General features: G+C 42.1%; 1 protein-coding gene across 1 annotated transcript; it reads right to left on the reverse strand.

Moving 5' to 3' along the window:
* Window positions 1-363: 363 nt before the first annotated feature.
* On the reverse strand, window positions 364-19,116 carry LOC121745880. Its single transcript, XM_042139822.1, has 2 exons — window positions 18,030-19,116; window positions 364-389 (listed from the first exon to the last, which is right to left on the reverse strand). Exons 1-2 carry the CDS (start codon window positions 19,114-19,116, stop codon window positions 364-366), a joined length of 1,113 nt encoding a protein of 370 aa, XP_041995756.1.
* Window positions 19,117-19,169: the final 53 nt, after the last annotated feature.

The following is a 19,169-nucleotide window of genomic DNA, read 5'->3' on the forward strand; positions in this document are numbered from 1 at the left end:
CACAGTATCATTTTCACACATAACGTTTATTCACATTGAAGGTAACGTTGTGTTTGTGTATTACGGAGTAAGCAAGTGTGCACAGAGAAAACTAATGCAAGTGTTTGGTCAAGACACCACGCTCCTTAAATCCACTGGATCACCAGGTCCAGGAACTCAAGAGAACACGGAGTATTTTTGTCGTTGGACACACTCAACTCCCCTTCAAAAAAATATTAAATCCCTCAACCCGAATACTATAAATTAGTATAGGGAAGCAGGGTCGATCCCACGAAGATGGATTCGTGAAGTAGTGCTTAGAGACTCTGGAAACAAGCGGCTGCTGCCACGCAAAAGGGTTGAGAATTTTAACTACTTCTAGAACTAGACACGAAATGTAAATGCTAGACCTAGGACACAGAACATATAATAGAATTAGACTTCAATACTGAGAGACACATTTTGTTTCCTGGATGGAGTAGACGACTAACTAATTAAGACAAGACAGGGAGAATAAAACAGCGGGGACCATGACTCCAATTATAGCAAGTACGGCTAAAGCTGCAAATAACAAACTCACGCTCCAACTAACAACGACATGCAATTTCCTTACCGATTCAAGCGCACAAATGGAGAAAACAGAGCATATATCTGGATTCGAATAGAATATAAAGATTTGGATGCCGGAAACTTGCTATGAACCGGAAATACATCAGATCTACGTAAACTAGGCGAAATGAAATGAAAACACGTAAACTAGGCATGAAATTAAGTCAATCTTGCTCAGATTCACGTCGGATGCTTAATCCACTCCGGATCTAATCGATCCGAACCCAACAACAGACACAACCGACTCCATAACTCCGGTTTTCACAGATCTGCTCCGATCAACTCCGAATTCAAACAACCACAAACAACTCCACAACTCCAGCGAACTCAACCCTTCGATTTATCCACAACTGCGAAACGCATCCAACTCGAACAATCCAACTCCAAAATTCCGAAAATCAACGTAACAGAAAATCAAACTTGCATTAAAATTAGAGAATATTCAGCAAAACAAACAATAGAGCTCCGAGCTTCGGACAACGAAACTCGGCGAAATCAGGAAAGTACGAAAGCAGAAATTAAATTGTTTCTTCGCCCCACAGAAGGACGGTGTTACAACCCACAATAGCTTCAAAGAAAACTAAACATGAACCCCGGTGCGAACCCTGAATCTCCCCATGAAAAGAACCCAAGTGTGTGAAAAGTGAACTAAGCTACAGGCTGTTAGCGAGGCCTCCAACCCAGTTGATCCCTCCAGCGTGCATGCTTCTCCCTTTTATAGATGCAGACATAGCCTTCTAGAGTCTTCGTAGAAATCTCTATTCTACCCTTCAACTCCGAGGTTTCCTCCGTCAAGCAATTTTCCGCATAATGTCCACTCATGCGCCTATTTCCTAGGTCCACGCAACTGTCATCCTCCTTTCATGGACCTGGCGAAAAATCTTCACACACCTGACTTAAAACGTGCGTTAGACCCATAAATTTCATGAATTAAAGCCCTAGACCTATGCATGAAATTAGCCTTATCAAACTGCTCACACTTAAACCATGCTTGTCCTCAAGTATGAAAGGCAAGAAAAAGAAATATGGCAAATTTCAATGCACGGTTCCCAAGAATGACTCTACAAACAAGACACTAACACAGAAACAGACTCCTAAACCTAGACACATACAGACTCAGAAAAGAAAATAATACAAAAAAAACACAAAACACAACAAATAAGCATGCACTAGTTTCAACTTTTAGGCAACTGTCCCCACAAGCTTAAGTTCTCTCTCATCGTCTACAGTCTTCAAATCCTCCCTCTTCCTTTGTCGACCTAAACGGTCCGTCAGTTTGTCAAGATAGCCTATTGATTTCCCAGCCATTAGGTTCGCTCGATCACTCTTTCCTCACCAGGGATGTTAGGATCAAAACGCTCCAAAGTTAAAGTTACACCACTGATGCGTTGGGTTATGAGAGTTTCTCTTTTCTATCATCTCCTCCCCCCTTTTTTTTGGGTCAGGTAATTTTTTCTTCCTGCCCTTAGGTAATTAATCTTCTTTTTCCTCTTTTTATGTTTCCCCTGGACTTCGTCCAGCTTATACCTCCTTTTTGTTTTCCTTTCAATATATATATTTTTTAATTTACTCCTCCCCTGGACTTCGTCCAGCTTATACCTCCTTTTCCTGGACTTCGTCCAGCTTATACCTCCATAACCCATTTTTTCTCCTTTATACTCTACTCCCTAAGCATCAAATGGTTGCCCATTTTTTACATGTTAGCTCAAAGTGTTTAGGCTTATAACTCACTTTATAGTAGGGCTGCACAGCTAAGTTATCTAAGGCATTTTCTATCGTCCTTACTTCATTCAAACCGCTTTTAGTTTGTGAAGGAAAAGGGCATCAAAGTTGACGTGTATCCTTTCTTCAATTGCTCTTACTAAGGGAATTTTTGTCTTATTGTATCCACTAGCTCATGCAACACGCAGCACACAAACAAAACTGAAAACTCTAAGACTCTTATTCACAGAAAAAGAAAAACAGAGCAAATACTTGCACCTATTCCCTCACCCTCCCAATTCACTCAAGCTTGTCCCCAAGCTATCCTAGTGAAGGGGGGAAATAGGGAAGTATAAAAAACACAAAACAGACCACAAACAAACAAACAGCATGCTAGAAACAAAACAAACTTCTCACACTTAGACCGTACACCGGGCTAAGTGGGAGAAGGCTCAACAAACAAAACCAAACATGCAAAAATAAATGCAACCCCTTCTCACACTTAGACCAAAGATTGGGCTAAGTGTGGGAAGTTGCAACACATATGTACAAAACACCACGCTCCTTAAATCCACTGGATCACCAGGTCCAGGAACTCAAGAGAACACGGAGTATTTTTGTCGTTGGACACACTCGACTCCCCTTCAAAAAAATATTAAATCCTTCAACCCGAATACTATAAATTAGTATAGGGATGCGGGGTCGATCCCACGAAGATGGATTTGTGAAGTAGTGCTTAGAGACTCTGGAAACAAGCGGCTGCTGCCATGCAAAAGGGTTGAGAATTTTAACTACTTCTAGACCTAGACACGAATTGTAAATGCTAGACCTAGGACACAAAACATGTAATAGAATCAGACTTCAATACTGAGAGACACATTTATCTTCCTGGATGGAGTAGACGAATAACTAATTAAGACTAGACAGGGAGAATAAAACGGCAGGGGGCCATGACTCCAATTATAGCAAGTACGGCTAAAGCTGTAAATAACAAACTCACGCTCCAACTAACAACAACATGCAATTTCCTTACCGATTCAAGCACGCAAATGGAGAAAACAGAGCATATATCTAGATTCGAACAGAATATAAAGATTTGGATGCCGGAAACTTGCTATGAACCGGAAATACATCAGATCTACGTAAACTAGGAGAAATGAAATGAAAACACGTAAACAAGGCATGAAATTAAATCAATCTTGCTCAGATTCACGTCGGATGCTTAATCCACTCCGGATCTAAGCGATCCAAACCCAACAACAGACATAACCGACTCCATAACTCCGGTTTTCACAGATCTACTCCGATCAACTCCGAATTCAAACAACCACAAACAACTCCACAACTCCAGCGAACTCAACCCTCCGATTTATCAACAAACAAACTCCGATCACCCAGATCAACCTGCAACCCTGCATAAATTCAGAAAACAACTGCGAAACGCATCCAACTCGAACAATCCAATTCCAAAATTCCGAAAATCAACATAACAGTCGTAACAGAAAATCAAACTTGCATTAAAATTAGAGAATATTTAGCAAAACAAACAATAGAGCTCCGAGCTTCGGACAGCGAAGCTCGGCGAAATCAGGAAAGTACGAAAGCAGAAATTAAATTGTTTCTTCGCCCCACAGAAGGACGGTGTTACAACCCACAATAGCTTCAAAGAAAACTAAACATGAACCCCGGTGCGAACCCTGAATCTCCCCATGAAAAGAACCCAAGTGTGTGAAAAGTGAACTAAGCTACAGGCTGTTAGCGAGGCCTCCAACCCAGTTGATCCCTCCAGCGTGCATGCTTCTCCCTTTTATAGATGCCGACATAGCCTTCTAGAGTCTTCGTAGAAATCTCTATTCTACCCTTCAACTCTGAGGTTTCCTCCGTCAAGCAATTTTCCGCATAATGTCCACTCATGCGCCTATTTCCTAGGTCCACGCAACTGTCATCCTCCTTTCATGGACCTGGCAAAAAATCTTCACACACCTGACTTAAAACGTGCGTTAGACCTAGAAATTTCACGAATTAAAGCCCTAGACCTATGCATGAAATTAGCCTTATCAAACTGCTCACACTTAAACCATGCTTGTCCTCAAGTATGAAAGGCAAGAAAAAGAAATATGGCAAATTTCAATGCACGGTTCCCAAGAATGACTCTACAAACAAGACACTAACACAGAAACAGACTCCTAAACCTAGACACATACAGACTCAGAAAAGAAAATAATACAAAAAAAACACAAAACACAACAAATAAGCATGCACTAGTTTCAACTTTTAGGCAACTGTCCCCACAAGCTTAAGTTCTCTCTCATCGTCTACAGTCTTCAAATCCTCCCTCTTCCTTTGTCGACCTAAACGGTCCGTCAGTTTGTCAAGATAGCCTATTGATTTCCCAGCCATTAGGTTCGCTCGATCACTCTTTCCTCACCAGGGATGTTAGGATCAAAACGCTCCAAAGTTAAAGTTACACCACTGATGCGTTGGGTTATGAGAGTTTCTCCTTTCTATCATCTCCTCCCCCCTTTTTTTTTGGGTCAGGTAATTTTTTCTTCCTGCCCTTAGGTAATTAATCTTCTTTTTCCTCTTTTTATGTTTCCCCTGGACTTCGTCCAGCTTATACCTCCTTTTTGTTTTCCTTTCAATATATATATTTTTTAATTTACTCCTCCCCTGGACTTCGTCCAGCTTATACCTCCTTTTCCTGGACTTCGTCCAGCTTATACCTCCATAACCCATTTTTTCTCCTTTATACTCTACTCCCTAAGCATCAAATGGTTGCCCATTTTTTACATGTTAGCTCAAAGTGTTTAGGCTTATAACTCACTTTATAGGAGGGCTGCACAGCTAAGTTATCTAAGGCATTTTCTATCGTCCTTACTTCATTCAAACCGCTTTTAGTTTGTGAAGGAAAAGGGCATCAAAGTTGACGTGTATCCTTTCTTCAATTGCTCTTACTAAGGGAATTTTTGTCTTATTGTATCCACTAGCTCATGCAACACGCAGCACACAAACAAAACTGAAAACTCTAAGACTCTTATTCACAGAAAAAGAAAAACAGAGCAAATACTTGCACCTATTCCCTCACCCTCCCAATTCACTCAAGCTTGTCCCCAAGCTATCCTAGTGAAGGGGGGAAATAGGGAAGTATAAAAAACACAAAACAGACCACAAACAAACAAACAGCATGCTAGAAACAAAACAAACTTCTCACACTTAGACCGTACACCGGGCTAAGTGGGAGAAGGCTCAACAAACAAAACCAAACATGCAAAAATAAATGCAACCCCTTCTCACACTTAGACCAAAGATTGGGCTAAGTGTGGGAAGTTGCAACACATATGTACAAAACACCACGCTCCTTAAATCCACTGGATCACCAGGTCCAGGAACTCAAGAGAACACGGAGTATTTTTGTCGTTGGACACACTCGACTCCCCTTCAAAAAAATATTAAATCCTTCAACCCGAATACTATAAATTAGTATAGGGATGCGGGGTCGATCCCACGAAGATGGATTTGTGAAGTAGTGCTTAGAGACTCTGGAAACAAGCGGCTGCTGCCATGCAAAAGGGTTGAGAATTTTAACTACTTCTAGACCTAGACACGAATTGTAAATGCTAGACCTAGGACACAAAACATGTAATAGAATCAGACTTCAATACTGAGAGACACATTTATCTTCCTGGATGGAGTAGACGAATAACTAATTAAGACTAGACAGGGAGAATAAAACGGCAGGGGCCATGACTCCAATTATAGCAAGTACGGCTAAAGCTGTAAATAACAAACTCACGCTCCAACTAACAACAACATGCAATTTCCTTACCGATTCAAGCACGCAAATGGAGAAAACAGAGCATATATCTAGATTCGAACAGAATATAAAGATTTGGATGCCGGAAACTTGCTATGAACCGGAAATACATCAGATCTACGTAAACTAGGAGAAATGAAATGAAAACACGTAAACAAGGCATGAAATTAAATCAATCTTGCTCAGATTCACGTCGGATGCTTAATCCACTCCGGATCTAAGCGATCCGAACCCAACAACAGACACAACCGACTCCATAACTCCGGTTTTCACAGATCTACTCCGATCAACTCCGAATTCAAACAACCACAAACAACTCCACAACTCCAGCGAACTCAACCCTCCGATTTATCAACAAACAAACTCCGATCACCCAGATCAACCTGCAACCCTGCATAAATTCAGAAAACAACTGCGAAACGCATCCAACTCGAACAATCCAATTCCAAAATTCCGAAAATCAACGTAACAGAAAATCAAACTTGCATTAAAATTAGAGAATATTTAGCAAAACAAACAATAGAGCTCCGAGCTTCGGACAGCGAAGCTCGGCGAAATCAGGAAAGTACGAAAGCAGAAATTAAATTGTTTCTTCGCCCCACAGAAGGACGGTGTTACAACCCACAATAGCTTCAAAGAAAACTAAACATGAACCCCGGTGCGAACCCTGAATCTCCCCATGAAAAGAACCCAAGTGTGTGAAAAGTGAACTAAGCTACAGGCTGTTAGCGAGGCCTCCAACCCAGTTGATCCCTCCAGCGTGCATGCTTCTCCCTTTTATAGATGCCGACATAGCCTTCTAGAGTCTTCGTAGAAATCTCTATTCTACCCTTCAACTCTGAGGTTTCCTCCGTCAAGCAATTTTCCGCATAATGTCCACTCATGCGCCTATTTCCTAGGTCCACGCAACTGTCATCCTCCTTTCATGGACCTGGCGAAAAATCTTCACACACCTGACTTAAAACGTGCGTTAGACCCAGAAATTTCACGAATTAAAGCCCTAGACCTATGCATGAAATTAGCCTTATCAAACTGCTCACACTTAAACTATGCTTGTCCTCAAGTATGAAAGGCAAGAAAAAGAAATATGGCAAATTTCAATGCACGGTTCCCAAGAATGACTCTACAAACAAGACACTAACACAGAAACAGACTCCTAAACCTAGACAGATACAGACTCAGAAAAGAAAATAATACAAAAAAAACACAAAACACAACAAATAAGCATGCACTAGTTTCAACTTTTAGGCAACTGTCCCCACAAGCTTAAGTTCTCTCTGATCGTCTACAGTCTTCAAATCCTCCCTCTTCCTTTGTCGACCTAAACGGTCCGTCAGTTTGTCAAGATAGCCTATTGATTTCCCAGCCATTAGGTTCGCTCGATCACTCTTTCCTCACCAGGGATGTTAGGATCAAAACGCTCCAAAGTTAAAGTTACACCACTGATGCGTTGGGTTATGAGAGTTTCTCCTTTCTATCATCTCCTCCCCCCTTTTTTTTTGGGTCAGGTAATTTTTTCTTCCTGCCCTTAGGTAATTAATCTTCATTTTCCTCTTTTTATGTTTCCCCTGGACTTCGTCCAGCTTATACCTCCTTTTTGTTTTCCTTTCAATATATATATTTTTTAATTTACTCCTCCCCTGGACTTCGTCCAGCTTATACCTCCTTTTCCTGGACTTCGTCCAGCTTATACCTCCATAACCCATTTTTTCTCCTTTATACTCTACTCCCTAAGCATCAAATGGTTGCCCATTTTTTACATGTTAGCTCAAAGTGTTTAGGCTTATAACTCACTTTATAGTAGGGCTGCACAGCTAAGTTATCTAAGGCATTTTCTATCGTCCTTACTTCATTCAAACCGCTTTTAGTTTGTGAAGGAAAAGGGCATCAAAGTTGACGTGTATCCTTTCTTCAATTGCTCTTACTAAGGGAATTTTTGTCTTATTGTATCCACTAGCTCATGCAACACGCAGCACACAAACAAAACTGAAAACTCTAAGACTCTTATTCACAGAAAAAGAAAAACAGGGCAAATACTTGCACCTATTCCCTCACCCTCCCAATTCACTCAAGCTTGTCCCCAAGCTATCCTAGTGAAGGGGGGAAATAGGGAAGTATAAAAAACACAAAACAGACCACAAACAAACAAACAGCATGCTAGAAACAAAACAAACTTCTCACACTTAGACCGTACACCGGGCTAAGTGGGAGAAGGCTCAACAAACAAAACCAAACATGCAAAAATAAATGCAACCCCTTCTCACACTTAGACCAAAGATTGGGCTAAGTGTGGGAAGTTGCAACACATATGTACAAAACACCACTCTCCTTAAATCCACTGGATCACCAGGTCCAGGAACTCAAGAGAACACGGAGTATTTTTGTCGTTGGACACACTCGACTCCCCTTCAAAAAAATATTAAATCCTTCAACCCGAATACTATAAATTAGTATAGGGAAGCGGGGTCGATCCCACGAAGATGGATTTGTGAAGTAGTGCTTAGAGACTCTGGAAACAAGCGGCTGCTGCCATGCAAAAGGGTTGAGAATTTTAACTACTTCTAGACCTAGACACGAATTGTAAATGCTAGACCTAGGACACAAAACATGTAATAGAATCAGACTTCAATACTGAGAGACACATTTATCTTCCTGGATGGAGTAGACGAATAACTAATTAAGACTAGACAGGGAGAATAAAACGGCAGGGGCCATGACTCCAATTATAGCAAGTACGGCTAAAGCTGTAAATAACAAACTCACGCTCCAACTAACAACAACATGCAATTTCCTTACCGATTCAAGCACGCAAATGGAGAAAACAGAGCATATATCTAGATTCGAACAGAATATAAAGATTTGGATGCCGGAAACTTGCTATGAACCGGAAATACATCAGATCTACGTAAACTAGGAGAAATGAAATGAAAACACGTAAACAAGGCATGAAATTAAATCAATCTTGCTCAGATTCACGTCGGATGCTTAATCCACTCCGGATCTAAGCGATCCGAACCCAACAACAGACACAACCGACTCCATAACTCCGGTTTTCACAGATCTACTCCGATCAACTCCGAATTCAAACAACCACAAACAACTCCACAACTCCAGCGAACTCAACCCTCCGATTTATCAACAAACAAACTCCGATCACCCAGATCAACCTGCAACCCTGCATAAATTCAGAAAACAACTGCGAAACGCATCCAACTCGAACAATCCAATTCCAAAATTCCGAAAATCAACGTAACAGAAAATCAAACTTGCATTAAAATTAGAGAATATTTAGCAAAACAAACAATAGAGCTCCGAGCTTCGGACAGCGAAGCTCGGCGAAATCAGGAAAGTACGAAAGCAGAAATTAAATTGTTTCTTCGCCCCACAGAAGGACGGTGTTACAACCCACAATAGCTTCAAAGAAAACTAAACATGAACCCCGGTGCGAACCCTGAATCTCCCCATGAAAAGAACCCAAGTGTGTGAAAAGTGAACTAAGCTACAGGCTGTTAGCGAGGCCTCCAACCCAGTTGATCCCTCCAGCGTGCATGCTTCTCCCTTTTATAGATGCCGACATAGCCTTCTAGAGTCTTCGTAGAAATCTCTATTCTACCCTTCAACTCCGAGGTTTCCTCCGTCAAGCAATTTTCCGCATAATGTCCACTCATGCGCCTATTTCCTAGGTCCAAGCAACTGTCATCATCCTTTCCTGGACCTGGCGAAAAATCTTCACACACCTGGCTTAAAACGTGCGTTAGACCCAGAAATTTCACGAATTAAAGCCCTATACCTATGCATGAAATTAGCCTTATCAAACTGCTCACACTTCAACCATGCTTGTCCTCAAGTATGAAAGACAAGAAAAAGAAATAAGACGAATTTCAATGCACGGTTCCCAAGAACGACTCTACAAACAAGACACTAACACAGAAACAGACTCCTAAACCTAGACACATACAGACTCCTAAAAGAAAATAACACAAAAAAAACACAAAACACAACAAATAGGCATGCACTAGTTTCAACTTTTAGGCGACTGTCCCCACAAGCTTAAGTTCTCTCTGATCGTCTACAGTCTTCAAATCCTCCCTCTTCCTTTGTCGACCTAAACGGTCCGTCAGTTTGTCAAGATAGCCTATTGATTTCCCAGCCATTAGGTTCGCTCGATCACTCATTCCTCACCAGGGATGTTAGGATCAAAACGCTCCAAAGTTAAAGTTACACCACTGATGCGTTGGGTTATGAGAGTTTCTCCTTTCTATCATCTCCTACCCCCCTTTTTTTTCCTGGGTCAGGTAATTTTTTCTTCCTGCCCTTAGGTAATTAATCTTCTTTTTCCTCTTTTTATTTTTCCCCTGGACTTCGTCCAGCTTATACCTCCATTTTTTTCTTTTTTCCTTTCAATATATTTTTTTTAATTTACTCATCCCCTGGACTTCGTCCAGCTTATACCTCATTTTCCTGGACTTCGTCCAGCTTATACCTCCATAACCCATTTTTTCTCCTTTATACTCTACTCCCTAAGCATCAAATGGTTGCCCATTTTTTACATGTTAGCTCAAAGTGTTTAGGCTTATAACTCACTTTATAGTAGGGCTGCACAGCTAGGTTATCTAAGGCATTTTCTATCGTCCTTGCTTCATTCAGACCGCTTTTAGTTTGTTAAGGAAAAGGGCATCAAAGTTGACGTGTATCCTTTCTTCAATTGCTTCACTAAGGGAATTTTTGCCTTATTCCCCAAGCTATCCTAGTGAAGGGGGGAAATAGGGAAGTATAAAAGACATAAAACAGACCACAAACAAACAAACAACATGCTAGAAACAAAACAAACTTCTCACACTTAGATCGTACACCGGGCTAAGTGGGAGAAGGCTCAACAAACAAAACCAAACATGCAAAATTAAACGCAACCCCTTCTCACACTTAGACCAAATATTGGGCTAAGTGTGGGTAGTTGCAACATATATGTACAAAACAAAGCATGCTGGCACGGATAAACATAACGGAAAGCAATAAAAAAAAGGATGAAAAGTAAAAGTTACTTGGGTTAGGGGGTTCAATTCGGGGTCTGGCCCCCCCAGGAGCCAGACTTGGGCGGCACGGCCTGTTGGGTCACTTTAGCTTTCTTTCTCGCCGACGATTCCGGCTTCTCTGTCGTCTCTGCTGTCTGTATGGGTACGGTCTTCTTCAGGGTCACAGATTTGGGGATTGATTTCACAGTCACGGGCTTGCTGGCTGAAGTGGGTCTCACTCGACTCTAATGTCGAATGACTAGACTCAGGAGTAAGCGAGTGTGCACATATGAGAATTAATGCAAAGCTCGGTCCAGACACAACGCTCCTTAAATCCACTGGATCACTGGGTCCAGGAACTCTAGAGAACTACAGTGTTTTTGTCGTTGGACACACTCGACTCCCCTTCAAAAATAAATCCCTCAACCCGAATACTATGAATTAGTATAGGGAAGTGGGGTCGATCCCACAGAGATGGATTCGCAAAGTAGTGCTAAGAGACTATGGAAACAAACAGCTGCTGCCACACAAAGGGGTTGAGATTTAAACTACCACTAGATCTACGCAAGAAATGTAAACGCTAGACCTAGGACACAGAAAACTTACTGGAATCAGACATCAATACCGAAAGACACAATTACTCCCTAGACTAAGTAAACGACTACCTAATCTAGCTAAACAGTAAGCAACTAACAGTGGGGACCATATTTCCATTAATAGCAAGTACGGTAAAAAGCTGCAGATAACCAATCCATGCTCCAACTAACTACGACATGCACCTTCGCAACTAAACTAAACTCGCAGATGAAGAAAACAGAGCACACTCCTAGATTCAAACAGAATATAAAGATTTGGACGCCGAAAAACTTGCTATGAATCGGAAATACATCAGATCTACGAAAGTGTGGCCACACTATTCGCCCACGAGACCGGCCGACTTGCAATGACGGCTCACGATCCCACCAGTGTACACAGCCTGATAAGGTTTACGGCCCTACTCAGACCCGATTTCGTTTCACAACACAACCATATAGCCTAACGGAGTAAACTCATACGAACTAGGCATCAGGCACACAATATCATAATAAAAACAACATGGCATGACATAACAGTTAAACCACCCTTATATCGTCACATAATATTTTTCGGAAAAGTAAAAAGGTTTGAAAAGAAAAGCCCACCTCGTTCACTTAGCAATTCACAACCCAACTTAGCAACTCTCGATCCTCGAGTTCACGAATACACAACACCCTTGTCAACGACAACATAAGTCAGCCTCACACATCAACATATTACTATGCATGTCCTATCGTTTCTCTCTCATCGTCTTTCTCAATTCCCCAACCCAACATACGTCATAAAAGTGTAAAGACACACGCATCGCATTTCAACTTATCACACGTGATCACATAATTTAAACACACTCCTTGGATATACATGCATCATATAATACTTTTAAACTTGAAACTAAGTGTCATTTTAACAAGGCAGAAAACTGGCAGAACTGCGCGACCGTTTTGTAAAAATCACTATAAATTCACCCGACCTCAAAAGAAGATAAATTTTGGTCACAATACAGAGGACACCTTCAAGTTCATACATGAAAATTTTCACACCGAAATCACGTCATTTGGTCAGTCATATCACCTATTAAACTCTCTGGTCGGAACATACAATTTCTGACAGTATTGTGCAGTTCATTTGAAAAATTCACCATAAATTCATACGATGCCTGACTAGGCTGGAAATTTAACACTACTCGGAATACACTTCAAATTTTCATATACTTCAAGAATCACATCGATCGGAGGTCATTTGGTCAGTCAAACAGAAAACGAAACATTCATGGCGAGAACTCAAGTTTCTGGCAGATTTGCGCAGTCAACTTAAAAAAATTTATTAAAAATTCATTTTTCGATAAAACGGGCTGAAATTCACACGAGACACAGAAAACACCTTGAAGTTTACTCAGTAAAACTTTCATAGCAAAATTCGTTCGTTTGATGGGTCAAATACAGATCATAAGTCACTGGTCGTGCATCACAGATTTCTGGTTCAAGTTCGAAAATAGGGTTTTTAAAACTTCCACAACACAGACACCGTTTTTTTTTTCATGCTCGAAAACACATAATCATGCTTACACGTTCCTCATACACATATTTGCACATAACTCGTATTATTCTCCAAATATTTCAATCCAACACACATGATTTCAATCAACCGCGAAAAATCAAACAAGTTCTTTTGAAAATAACTTCAAAGGATTGTAAGAACAAGAGTTGGATGGAGGATTTTTGGAGATGGGAGAGTGGAAGATGAAAAACGTGTGGGAGAGGGAGAGAAGAGAGGGGGCGAAATTTTTGAGGTGAATGGGGGCTAGGGTTTGACTATTTGCTATTTATTTGTTAGGTTTAATCCATGGGTAAATTAAATAAAGGAATTGTGGGGGAAATAAAATATAGGCTAATGAATAAAAATCCCACAATTTAAAAGAATAAAATAGACACGAGGGAGAGTGGAATTTTCGAAAATTCCATGTAGTGCACAACAAAGAATTTACTTGGTATTTACTTGGAGAATAAATTCATAACTTAGGAAATAAAAATAATGAATACAAGGGAATAATTAAATTAAATCTCCAAGTACTAAATAAAGGAGGGGCCGAAAATTCTTGGGTAATTGCACAAGGAAATTATTTAAATCCCCAATTAAAAGAATAGGATTTAAATTAGGTAATTTATTTATAGGAAAAAGGCTCCCATAAAATAGGCAACAATTAATTAAATTCCCACAAGGAAAATATTGCATAGGGGGCGTGTGATATGGAAGAAAAGTAGAAGAAAAATATTCACATCCCCAATTAATTAGACATAGGAATTTATTTGAATAAAAAGGGATTCTACAAATTAGGAAACAAATAAAATATCCTCCAAAATTTAGTGGAGGGGCCGAAAACTGCTAACCAAGGAAATATCCCAACTCTCTATTTATTTTAGGTGAAGAAATAAATTATAACATGATTTAATTGGATTAAATTCAAAGGAAGGGAGTCAATAAAGCACCAATTAAATCAAATGAAAATAATTCTTTCTCCTATAGGAGATTTTCGAAAACTCCCAAGGAAAATAAAATGGAGTTTGAATTTCATGTAGTACCATCTAGGGGTCATTTGGTTTGGATTTAATTTGGATAAGTATCCCAAAACAATTAATTAAAATCACGAAAAGAAGTGCTATTTCAATAATTAGGAGGAGCCGAATAATTCAATGAATTGACTCGAGAAAGAATAAATGCATGATCCTATTAATTATTTTCCCCTCAAGGGAAAAAAAAATATAACTCAATCTCATCATTCATATTAACCACGATAATTTATTCCACGCAAAGTCACTTCAATCACATAGAAACAAAAGTTTCATAGTTCCAAAATTCAAAATTCACAAGACCAATAAAAGGAGTCACAAAAGTTTGGGATGTTACATCCTTCCCCTCTAAACAGAAATTTCGTCCCGAAATTTAAACGTCTCACACAAACAATTCGGGAAAGTTTTCTTTCATCTTATCTTCTAACTCCCACGTAGCTTCCTCGGGACCATGGTGCTTCCACAACACCTTCACGGACGCTATCGTCTTGTTTCGTAGCTCTTGTACCTTCCGATCTAGGATTGCTTCGGGCCTTTCCTCGTAGCTCATGTCGGGGGTTAGGATCACTTCCTCTTGGTGAATCACATGTTTGGGGTCGAACACGTACTTGCGCAACTGCGATACGTGGAACACATTGTGCACGTTCCCAAAGCTGGGTGGTAACGCCAATCGATACGCTACAGGACCTACTTCCTCGATGATCTCGTACGGTCCCACAAAACGCGGTTTCAGCTTGCTTTTCACTCCAAATCTCACAACTCCTCTCATCGGGGACATTTTCAAGAACACTTTGTCACCAACGTCGAATTTGATTTCCGTTCGACGCACGTCAGCATACAACTTCTGTCTGTCTTGAGCTTCCTTGATCCTTGCGCGAATTTGATGCACAATTTCGGTCATCTCCTTTATAGCGTCGGGTCCTAACATCTTCTTCTTGCCGACTTCATCCCAATAAAGTGGAGATTGACACTTCCTACCATATAAGGCTTCGTACGGAGCCATATCGATCGTCGCTTGATAACTGTTGTTGTAGGCGAATTCAACCAATGGTAGGACAGCTTCCCAACTTTCCCCTCGATCTAAGACAACGGCTCGCAACATATCTTCAAGTGTCTGAATCGTCCTCTCTGATTGCCCATCCGATTGCGGGTGATAGGCAGTACTAAAGTTCAACTGTGTGCCCAATTCTCGTTCCAAACTCATCCAAAACTTTGATGTGAACTTCGTATCGCGGTCGGATACAATAGTCTTTGGCACTCCATGCAAACGCACAATCTCATTCACGTACAGCTTTGCTAACTTGTCCGCGCCATAAGTAATCTTAATCGGTAAGAAGTGCGCGCTTTTAGTAAGTCGATCAATGATCACCCAAATCGCAGTGTTGCCCTTCTGTGACTTTGGCAAACCCGTCACGAAATCCATAGCTAGATGCTCCCACTTCCATTCAAGAATTTCAAGCGATTGTAACTTCCCATATGGCCGTTGGTGTAAGGCCTTCACTTGTTGGCATGCTAGACATCGTTCCACATATGACGCTACGTCCCATTTCATTCCATTCCACCAAAACCGTTGCTTCAAATCCCGATACATCTTCGTGCTTTCGGGGTGTGCGGTGTAAGGCGTGTCGTGCGCTTCACTCAAAATCTCCTCTTTTAGCGTCTCATCACTCGGCACACACAATCGCCCATCGTACGTCAAGGCATTATCCGCCTCCTCACGGTAATGATCAAGCTTCTCGGCTCTCACCTTTGCACGTAACTCCTCCAACTTTCCATCACGTCGCTGGGCTTCTATGAGTTTGGTTCTCAAATCTGGCTCAATCACTAGTGTCGCCAATCTTGCTTCCACTGTCTCGGGCACTTTCACTATCTCCAATCTCATCTTGTCAAACTCGTGAATCAACGCTTCTTCATGCGTTAGGAAGTAAGCCAATTGCGGTTGGTTTTTCCTTCTCAAAGCGTCGGCGACCACGTTCGCCTTGCCCGGATGATAGTTAATACCACAGTCATAGTCCTTCATGACCTCTAACCAACATCGTTGTCGCATGTTTAGCTCCCTCTGCTCGAAGAAATACTTGAGACTCTTGTGGTCCGTATAGATTTCGCATCTCACTCCATAGAGATGGTTTCTCCAAATTTTCAGTGCATGCACCACTGCTGCTAACTCCAAATCATGGGTCGGAAAATTCAATTCATTCGGTCTCACTTGTCGGGAAGCATACGCTATCACCTTCCCATCTTGCATTAACACACATCCTAGTCCTTCTTTCGACGCGTCCGTATAGACGGCGAAGTCCTTGTCGGGTTCGGGTACTGCTAGGACTGGTGCTGTAGTCAACTTCTCCTTCAATAGTTGGAAACTCGCCTCGCACTCTGGCGTCCAAACCACCTTAATTCCTTTCTTTAGTAGTTGCGTCATCGGTCTCGCCATCTTAGAGAATCCTTCAATGAATCGTCGATAATATCCTGCCAATCCCAAGAAACTGCGGATTTCACTTGGCGTTTTCGGCGATTTCCAATTCTGCACTGCCTCGACCTTTGTTGGGTCTACTTGAATTCCATTTGCCGTCACAATATGACCAAGAAAGTTCACTCGAGTCAACCAGAACTCACACTTACTGAACTTGGCATAAAGCTTCTCATTTCGCAACGTTTCCAACACTGTTTGTAGATGCCATCTATGTTCTTCCTCGTCCTTCGAGTATACCAACACGTCATCGATGAAGACTAATACAAACTTGTCAAGATACTCGTGGAAGACTCGGTTCATCAAGTCCATGAAAACGGCTGGGGCGTTAGTCAGCCCAAAAGGCATCACCACAAATTCATAATGGCCATAACGAGTGCGAAAAGCAGTCTTAGGCACATCCTCTCGTCGGACCTTTAGTTGATGATACCCTGATCTCAAATCCATTTTCGAGAATACGCCCACTCCTCGGAGTTGGTCAAACAAATCATCAATCCTTGGCAGTGGGTACTTATTCTTCAAAGTCATCTTGTTGAGCTCACGATAGTCGATGCACATCCTCATCGTTTCATCCTTCTTCTTAACGAACAAAACTGGCGCTCCCCATGGTGACACACTGGGTCGAATAAAACCCAAGTCTAACAGTTCTTGCAACTGAACATTTAACTCGGCCAACTCCTTAGGGGCCATTCGGTATGGCGCCTTTGATACTGGCGCTGACCCTGGTTCCAAGTCAATGGCGAACTCCACTTGTCTGTCGGGCGGCGGTCCTGGCAAAGCTTCAGGAAACACATCGGGAAAATCTCGCACCACTGCCACGTCTTCCACTTTTAACTCCTTCTTTTCCTCTCCATTTAAGTACACAAGATACGCCAGACGCCCTTTTCTTATCATCATAGTTGCTTGCAAAGCAGAGATTATGGAGGTTCGTCGATTCATGGAGATCTCGTTCAAGATAGTCGGTTCTTCACCCGGGGCTTGAAAAGAAATTTGTCTCTCTTTACAGTGAATCGTTGCGTGGTTCTCGGTAAGCCAATCCATTCCCAAGATTATGTCTACATTTTCCAAAGGTATAACGTGCAAAAGTTATGCCACTACTCCTAGTTCTCCTAACACAAACTCTATGTTCGAGCAAGTTCTCACAATGTCAATCAATCCTCCAACCGGTGAAGACACATTCAAATTCGATTCAAGCTTAGCAGTAGGAAGTTCTAAGGCATTCACACATGACACGGAAATAAAAGAATGCGAAGCACCTGTATCAAACAGCACAATAATAGGCAGTTGTTGGAGCTTTCCTATACCTGCCAAATTCTCCTTGCCCTTGCTGGCTTGGGGTTCCTGCCCTTGACTCCCTTTGAGTGCGTATGCCCTTGCTTGCTGTGGGGCCACTTGTCGGATTGGTTGAGGCTGTTGTGGTGGTCTCTGTACTTGCCCATTCTTCACTCCACCTTTGTTGTTGTTTGGGCACTCTCGAGACATGCGCCCGTTTCCACCGCAGGCGTAACACCGGATGCCTCCAACTCGGCACTCTCCAACATGATGCTTGGAGCACCGATTACAATAGGGTGTTCTCTGCGGGTTTCCCCTCTGCTGTGGCACCAATTGGCGCCCATGATTCTGCGGTTTCCGAAAAGTGGAGAAGCGCCTCTTATTGTCAAAAGGAGCTCGATTTCCCTCCCACTTCCTTTGGTCTCTAAAGTTCACCGGGGGTGCAGATGGGGTAGGGTTTGTTGTCCTCTCATTCTTGGGCAGTGCTTCCTCCACACCTAAGGCACAACCCAACACCTCGGAATAAGGAATTCCCCTGCGACTGGCCACAGCTACCCTTATCTCGGGCCTAAGGCCGGAACGGAACTTCGCAGCCATCTTCTCGTCTGTATCGACTAATTCTGGCGCGTAATGTGTCATCTCACATAGGGCGCGGTCGTACTCCGTGACCGTCATACTTCCTTGTTTTATAGTGTGGAACTCCACTACCTTCGCCCGCCGATAACTCATGGGAACATACTTATTGTAAACTTCTTCCTTAAACTCTTCCCAAGTAAGCGCCTCACGGCGAGCGGGGTCCATGTTTCTCTTCTTCGTTTCCCACCAAAAGTCAACGGGTCCTGTCAGCTGATACGTCACGCAGGCCAGGCGTTCCCTATCCGTGCATCCCATAAACTCAAAGACACGCTCAATGTCGCGTACCCATGCCTCCGCCTTCGGGGGCTCTCCCAATCCATCAAACTTGGGTGGGTTCTCTTTCCGAAAGGCCTTGATGTACTCCCTTTCGTTTGGTTGGGGTAGAGGTGGTGGTGGAGGCGGAGGTGGATTCCCGACACCTCCCTCTGTTTGTTCCCCCACGTTGTTCTCCACATGCGGACCACGTCTACGTCTTGGGGGCATGTTGATCTAAAACACAGGTTAGCATCGTTGTGAGAACATCGTTATTAAAACAT

This window comes from Salvia splendens, chromosome 8 (genome assembly GCF_004379255.2).
Source record: "Salvia splendens isolate huo1 chromosome 8, SspV2, whole genome shotgun sequence".
NCBI classification, from domain to species: Eukaryota; Viridiplantae; Streptophyta; class Magnoliopsida; order Lamiales; family Lamiaceae; genus Salvia; species Salvia splendens.